Genomic DNA, 18835 nt, shown 5'->3' on the forward strand with positions numbered 1-18835 from the left:
CCATGCATGCCACTCCCCAAGAACAGGCAATCTGTGCGATAAGGACCCGTGATTCTCTTCCCTCCAAAAGCATATCCCAGTCTAAAAGTAATCCTTTCTTTTCTTTTGTTAATAGCTCTCTTGCCTCATAGCTCTTCCTATAAAAACCCTCCATTTTGTACAGTCCTTTGGAGCACCTTCTAGCAGCTCAGTGGATGCTACTCAATTCATCAGTCACCTAAGAAAGCCAGTTTGACCTTCAAATTTACTCAGTTGAATTGTATTTTTTTGATGGAACTTTGCAGAACAAGGTTTTTATTATTCACAAGTCCTGGAGGGTACATGACAGGCCCGAGGGCCACACAATTAAGATCACAAGCAGAGAAAGATAAAGAAAGTGTAGACCTGGGGCTCTGCTTTTATTAGGGTTCAAGATGGAGTGTCTAAAGTTTCACTTTTTTAAAAAAACAATTTCTGCCCCTCTGCCCCCTGCTTTTTTTTTTTTTTTTTTTTTTTTTTTTTTTGCTACACTGAGTCTTTTCTGCGTTGCATGGGCTCAGTAGCTGGGAATCTCTTGTGGAGCATGGATTCTAGAGCGAGTGGGCTCTCTGGTTGTGGCACTGGGCTTAGTTGCCCCGTGGCATGTAGAATCTTAGCTCCCCAACCAGGGATTGAACCCACATCCCCTACATTGGAAGGTGGATTCTTAACCACTGGACCACAGGAAAATCCTAAGGCTTCACTCTTTATTGGTGAGTTTAAAGCATGAAAGCAGGAATGAGGGCATGGACGGGAGAAACCAGGTCATCCAGTGGTTAGTCATCTAGGTTATGTTGCTAAAATTCAGCCTCTGTTCACCAGTGCCCAATAAAAAGGCAAAGACACGAGTTTTAGGTAAAATAGAAAAGAGTAGCTTTTAGTGCTTTGCCAGGGGAAGGGGTCCACAGGGGGCTAATGCCCTCAAAACTGTGTAACGCACCCTTGGCGAGGTAGACAGGAGCTCTCTAGTGTTCAAGGAGCAGGGCCTGATCAGCTTGTGGACAATTCTCAGATTGACTGGCATCCAGGTGAAGTTTCAAGCATCTTCAATGTCCTGATTTCAACCAGTCTAGGGTCTATATTCTTGCAGTGAGCAGTTTTCATCTGAAGGGAGTCCGCTTCCGATAAAAACAACTTAGGAACTTGTGCCAGGCCTTCATCTGTATCTTTCAGGGAACTGGGAATTCGGGAGCTCTGCTATGTGACAGAATTATAGTCGATAATGTTACCAGTTCCCCAGTCAACAGCTATTCTTTGTTTCTGCATCTTCACATTTCCCAACTATTAACTCTTGAGTCAATATTTTACTTCAAAAGACTAGGACACAGGGGCTTGAACACAGTTTCAGTACTTGGGCTTTCTAAGAGGGAAACTTCACAGATGGGGGCAGCCTGGTTCCTTGCCTAGTTGTTTTGCTGTGTCAAATAAGTGGCAATATGCTTTTATTCAAGAGGGATGTCATCAAAATGGATGCCCCAACAATCAAAAGCTTAACATCAGGCACTACAGAATACGTTGCCACCAACAAAGAAACTAGGGAACAGAATTTTTAATGAACCGCCAAGATGTCTTAAGCAGTAGCGTCCTTCTTATTCTACTACTTGCATTCTCCCAGACTCAGCCTGGGGGGAATAGAAAGCTGAAATACTTAAGTGGAAAAATTCTGGGGGCCCATCAAGTCCCATTTCCTCAAATTACAGCTAGAGATCATATGGTCCAGAGAAGTGAAGATGCTGACTCAACGTCACCTAGCAATTGCGTGTCAGATATAAAGTTAGGAGGGAGTTGAGTTCCTAAGCCCTTGCCAGAGGTCAAGAGAGAATCTTCTGCATTGGTGTGGATATACTATTTTACTAGTAGACAGTTGAAGGGAGAGAGGAATAGTGAGTTCAAAGAGGAGGAAAATAATATTTTAGTGGCAACACAGGCTGAAGACCAGGGCTTCCCAGGTAGTGCAACGGTAAAGAATCTGCCTGCCAACGCGGGAGGTACGAGAGATGCAGGGTCAGGAAGATCCCCTGGAAAAGTGAATGGCAACCCATTCACTGATGACATTCCTGGAGAATCCCATGGACAGAGGAGCTTGGTGGACTACAGTCAACAGGATTGCAAGGAGTCGGACATGACTGAGCGGCTGAGCAAACACACAGAGAAACTAAAGGCCAACAGGGTCTGTAAGTGTCCAAGTCGTTCCCAGGGTTCCCAAATAAGACTGAATTTTTCTGTAAATTTTCTTAAAAGTAAATGAAATCTCAGAATTTCTGGTTGCTCTATCCCATTCTGTCTTGTTAAATTTTCAGCCTTATCCAAAGGTCTCACTTTAGAATCAGGTGAGATGAAATTTATGTTTTGGGGGCCTTGGATTAATGTTGCTTGGAGACCATTCCTTCAACTAATTTCTTGGAGAGGGCTGAGTAAGGAGCCACCTGGATTTTTGTCCCTCCTTCCCTGTGGCATCTCACCAATCGTCAGTGTGCTCTACCTCCGCCTTAGCCACACTTCTGTCCTAGGGCCAATCTTGTGCTCAGAATGAGGGACTCCAAAGGACACCAAGGTAGACGGCCTCTACCTGGAAACTTCGGCTTCTTCACTAGACCAAGACTTATCACATGCTGACTTCCAGTCCCTGCCTTTCTATATTGGTCCCTGTGCCTCTGACTTAATCACTGAGTGCCATGTTGGTTTCCCAAAGAAACTCTGGGCTCCTCTGAACAGGTTTGTGTCTAGATCCTAGTGTTTACATTTTTTAATCTTATTTATTTAATTTATCTTACTTCCAGTTGCACTGGGCCTTCATTGCTGCTCATGGGCTTTTCCCTGGTTGTGGTGAGTGGGGGCTACTCTTCATTGTGGTGTGCAGGCTTCTCACTGTGGTGGCTTCTCTTGCTGGGGAGCACAGGGTCTAGACACATGGGCTTCAGTAGTTGCAGCTGCAAGGGCTTAGTAGTTGTGGTGCACAGGCTTAGCTGCTCCATAGCATGTGGAATCCCTGGACAAGGGATTAAACCATGTCCCCTGTATTGGTAGGCAGAGTCTTATCCACTGGCCTCCAGGGAAGTCTGAGATTTACATTTTTTAAATTTTATTTTATATCAGAGTATAGTTGATTAACAATGTTGTATCAATTTCAGGTGTATAGAAAAGTGATTCCTAGTACATATGCATGTATCTATTCTTTTTCAAATTTTTTTCCCATTTAGGTTATTAGAGTCTAGTGAGCAGAGTTCTCTGTGCTCTACAGTATGTCCTTGTTGTAGAACCTCATATTTAGAACATGAATAGGCCCAGAATAAATGTTCAGTACATTCTGATGAATGAGCTACGTAGGTGCAGGATTGGTAAGTGGGCACGTGGGTGGATAGATGGACCAAGGTGTGATAGATGGGAAGGTGATTGGATTAGTAGGAAGAAGAGTGAGGGTAGCATGAATATTTAAGTGCATGAGTGCCTGGATATGGATGGGTGGATGAATGGCTGGGCCAAGAAGTAAACTGAATTGCATAAAAGGATGGATAGGTTAGTGATGCGATGAATGGGTCTATTGATGAAAGCTGTTTGAATGGAAAGCATATGAGTGATTGGTGGGTGTAAGGAAGAAAGACAGATATAGAAATGATGGAGAAGTATATTGATGGATATGAGAGAAGTGTGTGAGTGTGAAAGATAAGTAGGTAGATAAATAGGTAGATGGATGAAAGATTGGATATAAATTGGGCAGCTGAACAGATAGAAGGAAGATGAGCGAGAAGGGTAAGTTGGGTGGATATATGGGTGAAAGAATGGGTGCAAAGATAAATTAGTTGAAATGTATGTCAATGGAGGGCAAAGTGAGTGGATGGATGGGTGAATAAATGGACTGAATGGTTGATGGATAGGTAGATGGGGTGGAAACATGAATGAAAATATTAACTAAAGTTAAAGAAAAGAAACGGACTATATACAGAATAATTTATACTACTACAAAGTCATACATTTATAAATAGGGAGAAAATTTATCAATTTTAGCAAAATAGGCCGAAATTTACAGATGAGGTAGCAAGCCTATACAAACTCTAGGATGAAGTATCAAAAAATAAGTAAAAATATACCTTTATGATATTTACATATGTATGTATATATAACTGAATCACTGAAACTAAAATTATAAATCAATTATATACCTCAATTGAAAAAAATCCTATCTAACCTAAAATATATATATATTACACACACACATATATATATATTATTATTATTATTATAGAAGGAGCCAAAAATTGGCAAGTTTCCCAAATAGTCTTCCATGCTAGTTTTCTGAGGTAATATGACTCAAATAACAAAGCACTCAAAAATCATAACCTGGTTTTTTCTTTTAACTATAGATATGGGAATTCTAAATAAACTATTTGCTAAAAGAACCAACAATGTATTAATTCAATTATACCTTCAATATGATTAAGGTCATTCTAGGAATATGAGGATGGTTCAACATATGAAAATTTGTGTAAGTTTTTTTTTGTCTTTCTTTTTTATTTTCTAAATTATGAAAATGTGATAACACATTTACAGGAGGCTTGGAAAATACAGAACAAAGTTACATATAATTCCACTATATATTACAACTGTTTGTTTGTTTTAAGCACAGAAATTAAGATTTTTAGTTGTGGTTTCAATACCAAACTCTTGGAAATTAATAGAATGAATGTACAGAGAATTAGATGAACATAGTAGACCTGAAAAACATTATGAACCAACTTGATGTAATTAAGATTTATACAATTTTCACACAACAGTAGGATACAAATTCTATTTAAGTTCCCAAAGACTATAAGGTAGGAGACACTGGAACATATTCAAAGGCATTTGACCAGGTGCAGAAATTTCATGGTCTAAAGGTATTGAAAAAAATTGTATAAGTTTTTATACAAACAAATTAGAAGAAAAAAATAATTGCATCACTAGATGCTGAAACGGAGAAGGCAATGGCACCCCACTCCAGTACTCTTGCCCGGAAAATCCCGTGGACGGAGGAGCCTGGTGGGTTGCAGTCCATGGGGTCGCTAAGAGTCAGGCATGACGGAGCGACTTCACTTTCACTTTTCACTTTCATGCATTGGAGAAGGAAATGGCAACCCACTCCAGTGTTCTTGCCTGGAGAATCCCAGGGATGGGGGAGCCTGGTGAGCTGCTGTCTATGGGGTCACACAGAGTTGGACATGACTGAAGCGACTTAGCAGCAGCAGCAGATGCTGAAAAAAATATATGACAAAATTTAGTAGTAATGTTCAACAGCAGCTATAAATGGATTAAAGAGGAAATGACCCAAGGGCAATAAAACCTACTTGTCCCAAACCCAACAACAAATGTCATTTTATACAGCCAGAGACACTGACTTTAAAATAAAGAATTGGGCAGGGCTAGAGCATATTGAATTTATTCTCAACATTATTTCAGAGGTTCTATATAATATAAAAAGCCCCGAAATTTGTAAAAAATAAGTCATAAAGTTGGGGAAAAAAGAGTCAAATTTATCATCATTTTCAGATTATATGATTATATATAAAAATCAAAGTAACCCCAATAAATATTGTTATACTTAATAAGGCCATTTGGCAAACTAGTTGGATGCAAGACAAAATTGATAGCTTTTTATTATACTGAAAGTGAAAGTCACTCAGTCGTGTCCAACTCTTTGCAACCCCATGGACTACACAGTCCACGGAATTCTCCAGGCCAGAATACTGGAGTGGGTAGCCTTTCCCTTCTCTAGGGGATCTTCCCATCTTCCCAACCCAGGGATAGAACCCAGGTCTCCCACGTTGCAGGTGGATTCTTTACCACATGAGCCACAAGGGAAGCCCTTTTATTACACTACTCATCATTAATTGCTTTGATGATAACATTTTAAACTTACTATTCATTTCAGGGGTTCTAGGCACTTTAGTCCACAGCGTGAACAGCACTTCGTTGTCAACGGGCAATCATTATCCTGCAGGCACTTGGGTCTGTCAATCGTGGAACATATTGGCGGCTTGTTTGGGCAAAAACCTGCTTTGACTTTATAAGGTAAAACAAGACACTTGACCTTGAAATACTTGACCATACTTTGAGACAAATTAGGGGTATCTTGGGAAACTTAAAAAAGGTTTTCCTCTAATTAAGCTTTTTACCCTCCCTCCTAGAGTAACAATAAGGTGGAATAGGTGGAGTATCAACTTCTATGTGATAAATAATTTTAATAATTATTTGAGGAGAATCAAAAAGTCTTGCCAAGAGGTAGGGAACATATGCATACCTATGGCTGATTCATGTTAACATTTGGCAGATATGAATACAATACTGTAAAGCGATTATCCTTCATTTATAAATAAATATTTTTTTAATGGGCAGAAAACAAAGCTTTGCCATCTCTGATTTATAAAATTTGATAGGATTCCTAATTGACTCTACAAAATTAATAGATTTGGGTTATCTAATCCCAGAGTACCAGAAGTAGGAGTATTAGAGAACACGAAGAACTTCCTTGTTTTATAAACCGTAGATACTAAGGACCATAAAGGGGGAATTGAGTTGCCTAAGGTCACACAGAAAACAAGCAGGAAAGTTGAAGTCAGTTGAAAAGCCTTTGACTCCTTCTGCCATACCATGTTGTTCCTCAAAACACTGACAATCCCTGGGACAAGACCACAGTATCTTAGCACTACATGAGGGAATGAATACTGTCTATAGGGGAGGAGCTCGCTGCTACTCCAACAGCACTTTGCTAAACATCTTTTCCCCTGCACACTTTACATGAAGTTCTGTGCAGACACAGGATTTATCTGAATCATACCTATGAATGGTTATGAATTTTCTATATGAATAAGTGGATACTGTCACCTTGTAGGACACTGAAGAGTGAGACTTGAAATAAATACATTTCCATTGAGAAATATGAAGAGGGTTACCATGCAAGATTGGCTTGGAAGAATAGCACAACAGTCTCCCAAGGTCAAGAAGGCAACATGAGAGCCCTAGTTGGCCATTAAGCGAGAGAAATTTCCCAAGAGACCTCTGAGTTAAACTAAGGGGCATCCACCACTCCATGGGACAGCTTGGCATTCTCAGGGTTTGCCCAGTAGACTTTGGGAAGTATATCCACAGTCCTTACCTGTCCAGGCCATGGCACAATCAAAGCCACACATGGATTCGCAACATTTTTCATTTAAGGGGCAATCGTAGTCACTCTTACACGAAGCTGAACACTCCATACGGTTCTTAAAAGGGAAGAGTGGGCACTGTCCATCCTTGACTGAAATGAGAGCAGATGTGAGTTCCTTCAAACCCCATCCTCTCCCATCACCCTTCAAGCAGCTTTTCCTTTTCTTCAAAACCAGTACCTCTTTCTGGGATGTGGTTCATTCTACCCTGTGCACAGGCACCTCTAGTAGGCTGTGGAGTGATGGAACGCCTCGCCGTATCAGGAAATGCAGTAGAAAGAGAGTTAAACTTGCTGTTTGAAGGCCCAAGGTAAAGTCCCAGTCCTGCCAGTGAATGAATGACTTCAATTTCCTTCTCTACAAGGTAGGATTAATTATGTGACATCCACACAAGCCCATGTAAGCTATTTTAGGGGACGTGCTTTACTTTGCAGGAGGAGTGACGTGATCTGACTTGAAGTTTGAAAGAATCATTATGGCTACTGTGTTCATAACAGACTTGTAAGAAGCAAAGGAGAGAAACAAGGAGATCTGTTAGGAGGTCATTGCAATTAATCCAAATGAGAAGATGGCACCTCAGGTTAGGGCGGCAGCTGTGGATGTGGTACGAACTGATCTGATTCTGGGTCTATTTTCCAGATAAGTCTGAAATGACTGCTTAACAAGGGATGTTGATTGAGAAAGACAGATATTAAGGAAGTATGTACATGTCTCTGCTTGTCCTCATCTGATTGTAAATCCCCTGACGGCAGGAAATGTTTTTTTCTCCTTGTCCTTGTCATTCTCCTTCCTGCTCTCCTCCTCCTCCTCAGTGAGCCTACGTAACCTTGTCAAATCTTTGTGTCCTTGATAATACATAATCCTGTCAACAATTCAATGAGGTACTATTCCAGTATTCCAATACTATTATTCCAGTATTACAAGGGGAGGAACTGAAACTCAAAGAGGTGAGGAAATTTGCAGTGAGAAAGACAGATTTCTAGCCAGTATTTTGACTCCTAAGCTCTGTATCACGCTGTCACGCTGTATCATTACTGGTCATTGCACAGGAATTAATCCACAGACTTTACCTTTAGCCCACTCTGAAAGTGAAAGTCATGCCCACCTCTTTCTGACCCCATGAACTGTAGCACCCCGGGCTCCTCTGTCCATGGAATTCTCCAGGCAAGAATACTGGAGTGGGTTGCCATTCCTGTCTCCAGCGCATCTTCCTGACCCAGGGATTGAATCTGTGTCTCCTGCACTGCAGGCAGATTCTTTACCGTCTGAGCCACCAGGGAAGCCCTTTCCTTGCTCTACTCTTCACCTCCTCCCTGCTCCATCCCTATTCCATGGGGTTCCAGAGCTGGCCTGTCTATGCTTCATTCTTGGGTGAGTCCTTAGGTAATATTCAGCAGGTCAATGTCATGAGAAAATAACCTGTTTCCAAAGTGTAGTCCTGACTCTCAGGTCCCACTAGCCAAAGTTTACCAATTGATGTGCACTACCTCATTTTTTGGCACAACTCCATTAGGAAAAGACTATTATTATTCCCATTTTATAGACAGGAGAACTACAACTCATGAAAGACACAAAACTAAGACTACCCAGCCAGTGAATGACACAGCAGAGATTTGAACCAAGGCAGTTTCACCTCAAAGCCTGAATCTGCAACTGGGATGGTATACTATTTCTCATCAGACTAGGCTCACAGATTACCAAGGGTATGAGTCTTACCAACTGATGAGCAAGCCTTCATGCAGTCTTCCTTCTTGGAGAAGTTGTTGGCATTCCCAAGGCAGCCTCCATAAAAAAAGGGTTTGCATATACGCTGTTTGATGTTAAAATACCACTGCTTGACTGTATTCTTGCACTGTCCTTGGTCTAAGGGTAACAAGCAGGGTTCTGAGACAGGAGACAGAGAGGGAAGAACATAAGAGGGGCAAAAAAAAAAAAAAGGAAGAGGTTAAGCCCTCAGCTTTTGTATAGTTCAAGGTGTTAGTATTGAAGTTCTAGAAAGTTCTGGTCCTAGCTCTATATGGTCACTCTTTAACATCTCTGGGCATTCGTCCTACCTTGCAAAGGAGGTCACAAAGAGCATATAAGAAAGATTCAGAGCTGATCTTACTTCTTCACTGCTTTGAGTTTTGAGGGGGAAAGACTTGTTCAAGAACTATATCCAAACTGCCTATCAAAGCACCTGCCACATAGAAAGAATGAGGTGCTGAGACAGAAAAGAGCAGACCTCTCTGTCTGGAAATTGATCTGATGCTCACAGCTAAGCCATGCTGTTGTTCTCTTGTTGGACTTAACCCCATAGGACATCCACATCAAACAAAGTTACTCTGAGGTGATAGAGTGAGACCGGAAAAAAAGATCACTGTGAAACCTACAAGATACCAAGCACCTATGAGTGATATATGCTTCTCTACCAATTACAGCTTTATCCTCATTCTAGCCTTCCCACTCTATTGAAGAGATTTACCAGGATAATTACACAACTTCCCCCACTTTCTGACAGCACCCAATCTAGGGTGAATTCCCACTTCCTTAGATCTTCCCCCAAATTCCCCAATCAAAGCCTTCATCCTGTAGCAGATACTTCCTAACAGTTTCTTCTTGAGACACCTCAGATTGTCTGTGGTGAACTTTCTCCCTCACGGCAGCAAGTGATAAGCTCAACTTGTTTAACTACAGGTCTGTTCCTGGTGGTCTTTAACCAAAGGGCGTTGATACTACTTATTTGTTGAAGGAATGAATGAATGAGTGGATCTATACAAACAGTATCTATTATTAGATACTTTGAATTACCAGAAAACCTCCTGGAAGGGCAAAGAATCAGAAAAAAACTCCAGCCTCTGAACTGACTGAGGTTGATACTTGCCACAGTGCCAACAATAGTTTCTTGACACACAGTGAACAAGCAGCAAGCATTAGTTACTGGAGTGATCGGGTGTTGGACCAAAGAAGAATAACATCAAGAGTATCGGTTGATGTCCACCATGCCTAGACTCATTGTTTGTACTTGAGGGATGGGAGTTTCATTAGAGAAGGTGAAGAGCTTGAACCCTGGCCACCCTATCCCAACGTTCAAGGGAATCATTCCACCAGGTCTTGACAGAGCAGGAAGTAGGGCACCTCACAAGACACCCTTGCTCTCAGCCTGGACGGCACTACCTTCGTATGGATCCATGCACTTCTTCCCACAGGCAAAAGAGCAGCACTTGAGGTGTTCATCGCAATTGGAATCTGTTTTGCATAAGTCTGGGGCTTTAGAACTACAGGTGATCCTTTCTTGGGGGCACTCTCCTGGCTTCTCTGTAAGAAAGAAATGTGCAAATTCACGTCTTTTGAGAGTTTCAGCTCTTATCAGCCCATGGAAAAAAAGTGGATAGTGAGATTCCTTCAGTCCTAGACTCTACCTTCAATTCTTAACGGTCACTCTGCTGTATTCAGGGTCTACTTCTCACCACTCTTCACACATTTAGGTAGATCTGAATCAGGAATCTGTGCCCAGGTAGAACCAAAGGGGACGCATCTTAGTAACCATAAGTTTGTTTTCAAAATCTGTGGGTCTGTTTCTGTTTCATGACTAAGTTCATTACATTATTTTTAACTAGATTCCACATATAAGTGAAATCATATCTGTCTTTCTCTGACTAACTTCACATAGCATGATCATCTCTAGGTGTATCCATGTTACCACAAACAGCATTATTTCATCCTTTTTATGGCTGAGTAATAGTAATAAATATATGCACACACCACATTTTCTTTACCCATTCAGATTCCAGGGCAGGGGGTTTTATAGGGATCAAGACCCTAGTCTTAAATTCAGGATCTCCTTTCTCCCCTTAAAACTAATTGTTTTAATGCCTAATTCCTCTGCCTCCTGTATCTTAGTTGATAAGGGAAGTTAATTAGTGAGGAGTGGTGGAAATACCATGGACATAGGAGTCAGGGGCCCTGATTTTGGTTCCTGACTCCTTGTGAGTTCAAGACCAATCTGAGTTCCACTATATGACTCTGCAGTTGTCTCTAAGGAGGAAGAAATGGTGGAGTGGAAGAATCGCTATAAATAAGACAACTCTGGCTTAGGTGCTTGTCTCTACACAACAGCTAAATAATCTTGGGGAAAATGTCTTCCTTTGTCTGAGTTATAAATTTCCCATCTATGAAATGAGAATTACAATCTCTACTTTATAGGCTCTTCAGAAGGATTAAGATAGCAGAGTAGGAAGACTCTGAGCTCACCTCCTCCCACAGGCACACGAAAATTACAACTCTTCATGGAGCAACTCTGCATGAGAAAGACCAGAAGACTAGCAGAAAAGATCTTCTACAACGAAAGATACAAAGAAGGAACCACAAAAGATGGGTAGGAGGGGCAGAGATGTCTACTCAAGACCTCTACCCCAGGTGGGCAACCCACAAACAGAAGGATAATTACAATTTGCAGAGATTATCACCAGGAAGTGAGAGGGTCTGAGTCCCACACTGGGCTCCCCAACACAGTAGTCCTATATCAGGACCCAGAATGCTTGACTTCAAAGCCAGAGGGGCTTTCTTTCAGGAGAGGCAGAGGGCTGTGAAAAAGATTCTGCTGTTGAAGGGCACACACCAAATCTCACCTGCTCTGGGACCCAGGGCAGAAGCAGTGATTTGAAAGGAGCCAAGGTCAGAACCCCCTGCTGATTGTAGAGAGCCTCCCAGAGAAGCAAGGAGCAACTAGAGTTCAGCCCAATCTGTTAAGTCTTTTAAAAAGAAGGTTTTTTCCTGATTGGTAAAGAAGAGGTCAGAAATATTCAAAGTATAAGAGGAATCTGGCCTGCTATTTGTGGCTCTGAAGATGGAAGAGGCTAATTGCCGAGGAATGAGGGTAGCTGCTAAAAGCTGACAACCAGTAAGGAAACCTCAGTACTACAGCTGCCAGGAATGATTCTGCTGACAACCAATGAGATAGGAGGATACCCTTGAGTCCCAGTTAAGAATGGCAGCCTTGATGGACACCTCGATTTCAGTCTGGTGAGAACCTGAGCAGAGAACCTCAACACTCCATGCCAGACTTCCAACCTACAGGTAATTTGTTATGCAGCAAAATCACTGATACAATATTTATTGTGGCTCCATGTCTCAAAACTGAGCATCTCTCTGGTGGAATCTGACCAGAGAGACATGACTCTTTTGGATACTACTGAATCTTGAAATTACAGAAGTTTTGAATTAGAAAAAACATATTTATCATTGATATCAACTTCCTAATCTAATAGGTTAAAATAAGAAAGAGAGAGGTCACATAGTGAATTGGGGGCAGATCTGGGACTTCCAGTCCATGGCTTTTTCCAGAAGACCTGCTTCTTTGGTGAGGACTGGCCACTGAGACTTCTAGTGCTTTCCAAATATATTTCTTGCCCTTCATACTACCCTTTTTAAAAAGATTTATTTATGTATTATTTTCTTGGCCAAGCTTCAAAGCATGTGGGATCTCAGCTCCCCTAACAGAGATCAGACCTGCGCCCCCTGCATCAAAAGTGCAGAGTCTTAACCACTGGACCACCAGGGATGTCCCGCCTTCATGCTATCCTCAATGCACTCTCCAAGGATGGCCTGAAGCCAAGAAAAGAAGATAGTATCAGTCCTCTCCTGTGATTCCTTGACTCATACTTCCCAGATCATATTCATTCCCACAATCCCAGCTGTGGTTCCTATAGCTCCCCTCAGACCTAGCCTCTCTTCCAAGCTGAGACACTTTATATCCAATGGAAAACACCATTCGGGCATTTAATAAACACCTCTGTTCCAACATGTTTAAAACGGAACTAATCACTTACACATGGAATCTAAAAAATGGCACAAATGAACTTATCTACAAAGGAGAAGCAGACTCAGGCATAGAGACCCATGGTTGCTAAGGGAAAATGGGAAAAGAGGGAGATGGACTGGGAGTTTGGGGTTAGTAGATGCAAACTATTACATTTAGAGTAGATAACAACAAAATCCTAATATATAGCACAGGGGTCTATATTCAATACCCTGGGGTAAACCATAATGGAAAAGAAATTTTTAAAATGTATATATGTGTGTATATATATGAGTCATCTTGCTGTACAGCACAGATCAGCACAACTTTGTAAATCAACTATACTTCAATTAAAAAAATAAGAAGACAAAATGGTACTAGCATCCCCCCATGTCCAAACAGCACCTTCTTCTTTCCGTCTTGATATTTGGCATCAACAGTCCCCTATCTGTTATTAGAATCCTGAGATTCAGTTCCCTCGCTCGCCATCACCCCAGCATCCTGCCAGTCATGGACTTGGGTCAGTTCAGCTCTAAAGCCTATCTCTTCTTCCTCTTTGCTCCACTTCCTCAGGGCAGCAGCTGGCCTCCTCCCGTGCATGCCTCAGTCACCAAGTCATGTCCAGGGCTTTGCGACTCCATGGACTAGAGCCCGCCAGGTTCCTCTGTCCATGGAATCTCCCAGGCAAGAAAACTGGAGTGGACTGCCGTTTCCTATTCCAGGGCATCTTCCCAACCCAGGGATTGAACCTGCATCTCTTGTACCTCCCGCTTTGAGAGGCAGATTCTTCACCACTCTTGCTGCTAGGGAAACCCAACCTTCTCCCACCTCCCCCCTCAACTACTGCACCAGGCTCCTCATCGGTCTTCTGCCCTCAGAGTCCTGCCTAGCAACTGACAAATTTTCAAAAATTAAACTTGGAAAAGACATATATCAGGAAAAGTCGGGGAATAATTAGGGGGGAGGCAGGTGAGGGAAGGATTTAAAGGGCTCAGGACAGGTGAGTGGGGCTAGTTCTCTGAAGCCTCCTCTGACACAAGTCCTTGCCTCGTGTCTAATCCTCAGTCCCCAAGATCTCCTTCTAAAGAAGAGCAGCTGCAGCTTTTCTGAACCCACTTTTGACTCTGTAGTTTGGCGAGGCAGATGTCTGCTCCAAAGAAAGGGAGAGAAGCAGCAGGAGGGCGACATTCCTCCAGGAGAAGGTGGAGCTGTGGAAAGGAAGACGCCTGTGGAAGGGGAAGAGAAGAGGGCAGGGATTAGGCACAAGCCAGAGAGACGCAAGCATCTGCAGATGAACCTTGGAGCTGATCCGCCAGTTCCCTTAGTTCACAGAGGAGAAAACCAAGGCGCATCACGTGAGGTCGGTCACATGGCAAGCAGGGCAGGTGTCTCAGCCCCAACACCCTCCCAGGGGCCCCGCGCTCTGCTCTGGGCTGTACATTACCTACCCAGACACTTGCCCACCATCTTGCTCCCAGGCGAGAGGCCACACATGAGTGATCACAGGGATCTGTCTGGAACACAAAGTTGATTTGCCTGCAATCAGTCCTGGGGCAACCACAGACACTAGTGAGAATCTTTTCTTTGCTCCACTGAACAAGAAACTGATGACGGTATGAGATTTGCAGGGAGGCCTGGGCATATCCCACTGGGTTTTAGTGCCTCAAGAGCCAAAAAGATGCCAGTTGATCTGAGGTTAACAAAGTGAAGTGAAAGTCGCTCAGTCATGTCTGACTCTTTGTGACCCCATGGACTATACAGTCCATGGCATTCTCCAGGCCAGAATACTAGAGTGGTAGCCTTTCTCTTCTCCAGGGGATCTTCTCAACACAGAGATCAAACACAGGTCTCCTACACTGCAGGCGGATTCTTTACCAGCTGAGCCACAAAGAAAGCCTGAGGTTAACAAAGGGATCCCTCTTATTCCTTCTGGTGTTATCCAAGCCTAGGAGCTTATGATAAGCCTACACAACCAGATAAATGGACATCTTCCTCCACTTATTTAAGTCTCCATTTTCTATGTATTTTCCTGGCCTTTATCTATATTTTTTTAAATAATGTGAAGAACTGATAATGTCTTACTGTATTGCCTCTTGGAGTAAATTTCAAAACTAGCAAGAAAAGGAGGCAAGAAGAAAGGGAGGAAGATAGAAATGAAGAGAGGGAAGAGAGAAAATTTTTATGCCAAAGTGTGTTGTTGTTGTTGAGTTGCTAAGTCAGGTCTGACTCTTTCGTGACTCCATGGACTATAGCCTGCCAGACTCCTATGTCCTTGAAATTTTCCAGGCGAGAATACTGGAGTGAGTTGCCATTTCCTTCTCCAGATAATCTTCCCAACCCAGGGATCAAACACAAGTCTCTTGCGTTGGCAAGCAGATTCTTTACCACTGAGCCACCAGGGAAGTAACACCTATTAACTCTTGAAAGTTAGTTGATCAGATTAGCCTATAGTCAGTTAGTAGGAAGCAGAACTCCTGAAAAGGGATAAAGGGAAGGATACAGATAAATAAAATTGCCAAATATAATATAGGATGTCCAGTGATCATTTTTAGTATAAACATATCCCATGCAATGTAAGGACTGTAGTTACACCAAAAATTATTCATTGCTTATCTGACATTCAAACTGAGTTGGTTGGGACTTCCCTGGAGGTCAAATGGATAGGACTCTGCACTTCCACTGCAGAGGGCATGGTTTCCATCCCTGGTTGGGGTACTAAGGTCCTGCATACTCTATCAATCAGTTCAGTTGCTCAGTCGTGTCTGACTCTTTGCGACCCCATGGACTGCAGCACGCCAAGCTTCCCTGCCCATCACCAGCTCCTGGAGTTACTCAAACTCATGTCCATTGAGTTGGTGGTGCCATCCAACCATCTCATCCTCTGTCGTCCCCTTCTTCTCCTGCCCTCAATCTTTCCTAGCATTCAGTTCACTTCGATTCAGTCGCTCAGCCATGTCCGAATCTTTGCAACCCCATGAATCGCAGGACGCCAGGCCTCCTTGCCCATCACCAACTCCCAGAGTTCACTCAGACTCACCTCCATCGAGTCCGTGATGCAATCCAGCCATCTCATCCTCAGTCGTCTCCTTCTCCACCTGCCCCCAATCCCTCCCAGCATCAAAGTCTTTTCCAATGAGTCAACTCTTCACATGAGGTGGCCAAAGTACTGGAGTTTCAGCTTTAGCATCATTCCTTCCAAAGAAATCCCAGGGCTGATCTCCTTCAGAATGGACTGGTTGGATCTCCTTGCAGTCCAAGGGACTCTCAAGAGTCTTCTCCAACACCACAGTTCAAAAGCATCAATTCTTTGGTGCTCAGCCTTCTTCACAGTCCAACTCTCACATAGATGACCACTGGAAAAAACATAGCCTTGACTAGACGGACCTTTGTTGGCAAAGTAATGTCTCTGCTTTTGAATATGCTATCTAGGTTGGTCATAACTTTTCTTCCAAGGAGTAAGCGTCTTTTAATTTCATGGCTGCAGTCACCATCTGCAGTGATTTTGGATGCCAGAAAAATAAAGTCTGACACTGTTTCCACTGTTTCCCCATCTATTTCCCATGAAGTGATGGGACCGGATGCCATGATCTTCGTTTTCTGAATGTTGAGCTTTTAAGCCAACTTTTTCCCTCTCCTCTTTTACTTTCATCAAAAGGCTTTTTAGTTCCTTTTCACTTTCTGCCATAAGGGTGGTGTCATCTGCATAGCTGAGGTTATTGATATTTCTCCCAGAAATCTTGATTCCAGCTTGTGCTTCTTCCAGTCCAGCCTTGACGTACTCCTTTTCCTATTTGGAACCAGTCTGTTGTTCCATGTCCAGTTCTAACTGTGGCTTCCTGACTTGCATACAGATTTCTCAAGAGGCAGGTCAGGTGGTGTGGTATTCCCATCTCTCTCAGAATTTTGCAGTTTATTGTGATCCACACAGTCAAAGGCTTTGGCATAGTCAATAAAGCAGAAATAGATGTTTTTCTGGAACTCTCTTGCTTTTTCCATGATCCAGAGGATGTTGGCAATTTGATCTCTTGTTCCTCTGCCTTTCCTAAAACCAGCTTGAGCATCAGGAAGTTCACAGTTCACGTACTGCTGAAGCCTGTCTTGGAGAATTTTGAGCATTACTTTACTAGCATGTGAGATGAATGCAATTGTGCGGTAGTTTGAGCATTCTTTGGCATTGCCTTTCTTTGGGATTGGAATGAAAACTGACCTTTTCTAGTCCTGTGGCCACTGCTGAGTTTTGCAAATTTGCTGGCATATTGAGTGCAGCACTTTCACAGCATCATCGTTCAGGATTTGAAACAGCTCAACTGGAACTCCATCACCTCCACTAGCTTTGTTCGTAGTGATGCTTCCTAAGGCCCACTTAACTTCACATTCCAAGATGTCTGGCTCTAGATGAGTGATCACATCATCATGATTATCTGGGTCATGAAGATCTTTTTTGTACAGTTCTTCTGTGTATTCTTGCCACCTCTTCTTAATATCTTCTGCTTTTGTTAGGTCCAGACCATTTCTGTCCTTTACTGAGCCCATCTTTGCATGAAATGTTCCCTTGGTATCTCTAATTTTCTTGAAGAGATCTCTAGTCTTTCCCATTCTGTTGTTTTCCTCTATTTCTTTGCATTGATCACTGAAGAAGGCTTTCTTATCTCTTCTTGCTATTCTTTGGAACTCTGCATTCAGATGCTTTTATGTTTCCTTTTCTCCTTTGCTTTTTGCTTCTCTTCTTTTCACAGCTATTTGTAAGTCCTCCCCAGACAGCCATTTTGCTTTTCTGCATTTCTTTTCCATGGAGATGGTCTTGATCCCTGTCTCCTGTACAATGTCACAAACCTCATTCCATAGTTCATCAGGCACTCTATCTATCAGATCTAGTCCCTTAAATCTATTTCTCACTTCCACTGTATAATCATAAGGGATTTGATTTAGGTCATACCTGAATGGTCTAGCGGTTTTCCCTACTTTCTTCAATTTAAGTCTGAATTTGGTAATAAGGAGTTCATGACCTGAGCCACAGTCAGCTCCTGGTCTTGTTTTTGTTGACTGTATAGAGCTTCGCCATCTTTGGCTGCATAGAATATAATCAACCTGATTTTGGTGTTGACCATGTGGTGATGTTCATGTGTAGAGTCTTCTCTTGTGTTGTTGGAAGAGGGTGTTTGCTATGACCAGTGCATTTTCTTGGCAAAACTCTATTAGTCTTTGCCCTGCTTCATTCCGCATTCCAAGGCTAAATTTGCCTGTTACTCCAGGTGTTTCTTGACTTCCTACTTTTGCATTCCAGTCCCCTAGAATGAAAAGGACATCTTTTTTGGCTGTTAGTTCTGAAAGGTCTTTTAGGTCTTCATAAAACCGTTCAACTTCAGCTTCTTCAGTGTTACTGGTTGGGGCATAGACTTGGATTACCGTGATATTGAATGGTTTGCCTTGGAGACGAACAGAGATCATTCTGTCTCTTTTGAGATTGCATCCAAGTACTGCATTTTGGACTCTTTTGTTGACCATGATGGCTACTCCATTTCTTCTGAGGGATTCCTGCCTGCAGTAGTTGATATAATGGTCATCTGAGTTAAATTCACCCATTCCAGTCCATTTTAGTTTGCTGATTCCTAGAATGTCAACGTTCATTCTTGCCATCTCTTGTTTGACCAGTTTCAATTTGCCTTGATTCATGGACCTGACATTCCAGGTTCCCATGCAATATTGTTCTTTACAGCATCGGACCTTGCTTCTATCACCAGTCACATCCACAACTGGGTATTGTTTTTGCTTTGGCTCCATCCCTTCATTCTTTCTGGAGTTATTTCTCCACTGATCTCCAGTAGCATATTGGGCACCTACTGACCTGGGGAGTTCCTCT

General features: G+C 42.5%; 1 protein-coding gene across 1 annotated transcript; it reads right to left on the reverse strand.

Moving 5' to 3' along the window:
* Positions 1–5914: 5914 nt before the first annotated feature.
* On the reverse strand, positions 5915–14442 carry WFDC8 (WAP four-disulfide core domain 8). Its single transcript, XM_052650463.1, has 6 exons — positions 14420–14442; positions 14092–14201; positions 10353–10493; positions 8913–9080; positions 7148–7288; positions 5915–6054 (listed from the first exon to the last, which is right to left on the reverse strand). Exons 1-6 carry the CDS (start codon positions 14440–14442, stop codon positions 5915–5917), a joined length of 723 nt encoding a protein of 240 aa, XP_052506423.1.
* Positions 14443–18835: the final 4393 nt, after the last annotated feature.

This window comes from Budorcas taxicolor, chromosome 13 (assembly GCF_023091745.1).
Source record: "Budorcas taxicolor isolate Tak-1 chromosome 13, Takin1.1, whole genome shotgun sequence".
Classification (NCBI taxonomy): domain Eukaryota; kingdom Metazoa; phylum Chordata; class Mammalia; order Artiodactyla; family Bovidae; genus Budorcas; species Budorcas taxicolor.

What these genes read in the sequence shown, in the direction of transcription:
- WFDC8 (XM_052650463.1), bottom strand. Translation starts at nt 14,442, where the DNA reads ATGGTGGGCAAGTGTCTGGGTAG. An exon ending in GCCAAACTACAGAGTCAAAA is followed by an intron (nt 10,494 to 14,091) that starts GTGGGTTCAGAA and finishes TCTTTCTTACAG; the next exon opens with AGAAGCCAGGAGAGTGCCCC. An exon ending in GAAGGCTTGCTCATCAGTTG is followed by an intron (nt 7,289 to 8,912) that starts GTAAGACTCATA and finishes CTCTCATTTCAG; the next exon opens with TCAAGGATGGACAGTGCCCA.